Source organism: Adiantum capillus-veneris, chromosome 28 (genome assembly GCF_014529385.1).
Source record: "Adiantum capillus-veneris isolate H3 chromosome 28, ASM1452938v2, whole genome shotgun sequence".
NCBI lineage: Eukaryota > Viridiplantae > Streptophyta > Polypodiopsida > Polypodiales > Pteridaceae > Adiantum > Adiantum capillus-veneris.
In genome coordinates, this window is record NC_140958.1 from 70827914 (window position 1) to 70832831 (window position 4918).

General features: G+C 42.9%; 1 protein-coding gene across 1 annotated transcript; it reads right to left on the reverse strand.

The window, feature by feature from the left end:
• Positions 1–492: 492 nt before the first annotated feature.
• LOC147420651 (7-deoxyloganetin glucosyltransferase-like) lies at positions 493–3624 on the reverse strand. Its single transcript, XM_086504288.1, has 2 exons — positions 3000–3624; positions 493–1436 (listed from the first exon to the last, which is right to left on the reverse strand). The coding sequence occupies exons 1-2, from the start codon at positions 3571–3573 to the stop codon at positions 523–525; spliced, it is 1488 nt and encodes a 495-aa protein (XP_086360414.1). The 5' UTR covers positions 3574–3624; the 3' UTR covers positions 493–522.
• Between the last annotated feature and the right edge of the window lie 1294 nt (positions 3625–4918).

The following is a 4918-nucleotide window of genomic DNA, read 5'->3' on the forward strand; positions in this document are numbered from 1 at the left end:
GTAGGCATGGATACAAAGTGGTGGAACATAAATATTCCTTTCTACATGTCTTTATCTATGAAAAAAGATAATCAAACATGAGAATAGTTGGTATCTTATGAAGGCTTTGAATAAAAGCTTTAAATCTTCAACATAAAACTCATCATCCACAATTTGCTTCGTGTCATAGCCTTAACAAATGATAAACAAACCAATTTTTTTCATGTGCCATGATAAAATCAATTGACAATTTTGGTAAAAAAGAGCCCGACTTATTTAGAAGATTATTTTTTCTTTGTAGAAAGGCTACTCTCCCTCCTATGAGCTACCATAGCCCCATTCATTACCATTGTCTTTGTCTCCAATTCTCTGTCTTCTCATTGTCTAGAACCAAGATTTGGATTTTACAATCATCGTCAATAACATAGTGCATTAAATTTACAATCATTGTGTAGAACCAAGATTTGGATTTTACAATCATCGACAATAACTACATTTACAAATACATGAGAATTAAATTCAACAAAATTGAATTGCAAACTTCTACTTCAAAGATTGAACAATGGATTGAATATTCTTGAATGCATGGCCTTCAGGTGAGTAGTTTAGAGCACATGCATTTCTAAAGAACTTTATATTTTGTTGTAGAGATTCTCCTTCTTTTGTCACAAGTAGTATTTGAATAACCCTCTCTATCTCCTCTCTTTTGATCAATCCACTCTCTTTGTTCTCTTCCAAACTTAGACCAACTTTCCACTCCTCAACAATGAGCGTGGCATTAAAGAATTGGTCTCCAAAAATAGGAAAGCAAAGCATAGGTACACCATGGCTTATGGATTCTATAGTAGCATTCCATCCGCAATGAGTGAGGAAGCCACCGATGGATGGGTGGGAAAGAACTTTTACTTGAGGTGCCCAATGTGTCACATAGCCTTTGTCATGACTTTTAGATGACAATTCCTCAAGGGACATTGAAAATGGAGCATCCTTCACAAGATTGGGACGTAAAACCCAAAGGAAGCGTTGCTTGCTAGAAAGAATACCTGCAACAAGTTCTTCATATTGAGGTAGACTTAGGGAGGCAACACTTCCAAACGAAATATAAAGCACTGATGAACAAGGTTGTGAGTCTAGCCACAACATGCATGCTTCATCCTCCTTCCAAAAGCCTGTCATGAGCTCATTTTCAAGTGGCTCTACCAATGGACCCACGGAATGGATTGGTATGCCTATGTTCACCTTAAGGGCAGCTTCTTCTATTTCTTTGAAGGTGTTGATTGCAATGGCATGAGCTTTGCCTTTGGTCTCTTGCAATGCTTGCAATGCCCATGCATATACAAATCGATGTTCTCCATTGTATGCTGTAAGATCGCGAAGTTTAACTGCAGGTAGGCCAGGGAGCCCTCTCTTGAGGATATCAACCTTTAATCTTTCTGATGCTTCTAGTGCCTTAAAAACTGCACATAAGGATAAAGGCTTTTAAGAAAGACAAGAAAAATGAAACAACTAACTTATTCAAGTGTGTATAAATGAGAGATTATGCTTTCTAACCCATACATATAATAGTCTTTCCTTTAAAAAATACATCATTACTTAAGCCCCATTTAGTTGAAAATCGTATATTCAAGAAGAGATTTATACTAGACAATACAATTTTTTTGGTGCAAAAGAGATTGAAGTCAAATGAAATGAAAAGAATTGACAAGAAACTAAAGGAAAAAAGAAACTGAAATCATTGACAAAATCATGTACTCGACATAAAATAAATGGCCAATTACCTTTATTCATTCAATCCACAATACCCTTTAATTTTTTATTTTTCAAAATTTAGGAAGAGATTCAATTTCTTCAACATTGACCTCACATCAAGGAGGTTCCATTGTGAAACAATCCCTATTAGTGTTTTGATTTGGAATAGTCTAGCTCATGCATTTAAACAAGCGAGAATAGGTCTTATTTCAAGACAAGTCATTATTTGACAGAGCTCTCTCCTTGGTGACAACCCCAAACCAACCTATATCTCTTTGGTGTCTTTCGGTTCCAAGGTGGCACCTTTCATCAACCGATGTAACAGTTTCTTTGTGTGTAAGTGCCGGTTGATGCCATGGCTCCGTAGGAGCATGGTTTGACAATGTAACTTTTTGGTTTCATAATATATACATACAGTTACTATTGTGAGTTTGGAACAAAAGACAAGTCATTATCCAGTTTTCAAGCAATCCTTCACTTTTTCATGATCCTCTATGTTTTCAAAATTGAATTGACCCACCTTCCTCATCATGGTCATACATGCATCAATTACTAAAAATGTAAGTATCAATGATAAGGAATGTGAGTATGTAAGAAAAACACTTACAGTCGTGAGGAGCAAGACTCCAAGCACATGCGCCCCCCCCCCCCCCCCCCCCCCCCCCAACAAAAAAAAAAAAAAGGGAAAGATTTGACTAGAAAGCCAACTCACGACTCTACAAGCTGTGGTCAAACCTGCGACATTTGGACCAAACGTGCAATGCATGCTACTATGCTACGCGCACACATCAGCGAGAGATCGTAAGGTTGCTCTTAATATCTCATATAAAAATGGTCCCCCCTCTTCCCCCCCCCCCCCCCCCCCCCCCAAAAAAAAAAAAAGCGCAGTGACCGGCATAATCACCCCCCTAGCACGCATACAAGCATGTCGATAATTAACCATAGCCGACAAGGTCAATCACCTTTGTGAAACTTCTCTCTCTCTCTCTCTCTCCCTCTCCGTTCCCTTCACCATATGTCGTAGGCCAAGCCACCACACCATCATGAGTGCTCTCCCCTGATGCTGCATACTGCAATGCAAACGACCGCGTCCCATCAAACCACATAAAAAGAAATCTCTCTCCCTTTGTCCACGTTTCCGACCACACATGCTCTCTCTCTCTCTCTCTCTCACACACACACACATGGTGAACAAGATTAGACATACCTAGGCAGCTACATACGTTCACCATGTGTGAGAGAGAGAGAGAGAGAGAGAGAGAGCGGGGTACCTTCTTCAAGAGGTAGTGCCCCTTCTTGTATGTAATTGGTAAGCAGCAGTCGGCTTTGACAGCTCGTGTAGAGAGCGATTCTGGGTAAGCTAAGTTTGTCGGCGACACTCTGCGAAGGGCCAGTCATGAAGAAGTCGGAGATGAGGCAGGTGATGGGCGGATCGTGGGGCTGCAGCAGCAGCTGTTCCATTTGTGGGGCGAGGCTGTCGAGGGCTCTGGAGAAGAGCTCCATGACGCCCGGGCCACCACCATAAAAGGGGCTCAGCTCAGTCATGGCCATCTGAATCCTCCTTATATCGAGCTTTATGCCCTCCTTTGCGACAGCACTACCGGTACTACTCTGCTTTCCATCATGATGCAGGGGATCGTTGCTGGAGACATCGGAGGTGGGCGCTGCTGATTGCCGCTGCTGAGAGATTATGTCGAGGAAGGTGATGGTGAAGCCCTCCTGGGCGGCCAGCCTCTTGCAGAAACGCATCATGGGGTTGATGTGGCCTTGCGCAGGCAAGGCCACCGCCAGTGCATGGTGCAGCCTCCTCCTGGGCTCATCACCTGCCTCACTATAAGCTGCCATGGCAAAAACCTTCACGCTCTTACTCTCATCAGAGCTTCAAATTCAATGGGGCGTTCAGAATAAATCAGGGTAAGGTGTACGTAGGAAAGGGCACATGGTCCCAGTGTTCGGGAAAGGTGTAAGCCGTGTGCCTCGGGCCCTCAGCTTAGCCGGTTGCAAATGATTGTAAGGAGAAGAAAAACCGGCAAAATATACAAGAAAATAGTTCAAATATTGAAATTTCTTCTAGCATTTCCAGTCAGGAGGAGGAAACAAGGTGAGGAGAGACTAAGAGGCCTGCTAGATTAAAAGGGGATGTGTAAACACCCCCCCCCCCCAAAAAAAAAAACGTCTTGCAAGTAGTTGCATCTCGATGCTGTGCTCTAGCAGCATGACGACATAGGAGGACAACAAGAGAGAGAGAGAGAGAGAGAGAGAGAGAGAGAGAGAGAGGTGTAAGGAGAAGAAAAAATCGGCAAAATATACAAGAAAATAGTTCAAATCTTGAAATTTCTTCTGACATTTCCAGTCAGAAGGAGGAAACAAGGTGAGGAGACACTAAGAGGACTGCTAGATTAAAAGGGGATGTGTAAACACCCCCCCCCCCCCCCCCCCCTAAAAAAAAAAAAAACGTGTTGCAAGTAGTTGCATCTCTATGGTGTGCTCTAGCAGCACGACAACAAAGGAGGACTGAGAGAGAGAGAGAGAGAGAGAGAGAGAGAGGTGTAAATAGGTGCAATAAAGGGAGAGAAAGAGAAGAATAAGACGAAGAAGAGTATTTTAATGTCGTGGGAAACTATCCCAAGAGACCTTAAAGATCTGTCGGACAAGGAGAGTTGAACTCAAGACCTGTTATTCAAGAGGGGAATGGCATAACAAATCTACCACACTTGGGGTGCTAGAAAAGTTATACCATTTTCCTTCTTTTACTAGTGTGCACGTACACACACACACACACACCTAAAGAAGAGAGAGAGAGACAGAGAGGCCAACGTAGGTGGTCGACCACACTGGTGGAGTACCTACAATCACATGGAATTTTTGTTGTCTGTTAATATAAAATTGCATCCATTATACATACATGATCACAAATGGTTGTTATATATGAATAGCTCCACCTATATACTATATACTATACTGGGTCTACGTTGTCTTATTAAGGCAAATCTGGCGAGATCCTGCTGCTCGCCTCTACCTGCTCGCCAAGTCAGCATGCCACTGTGGCGTCTCCCCATCATCCTCTTGCGTAATCCCCTCCCCCTCGTCCTCGCACCCCTCGTGTCCATCGCTGTCAGCCTTGTCATCATCGCCACAGGCCTCCTCACCTTGCTCGTTAGCCCAACCTGCGAAGTCGACAGCAGAAAAA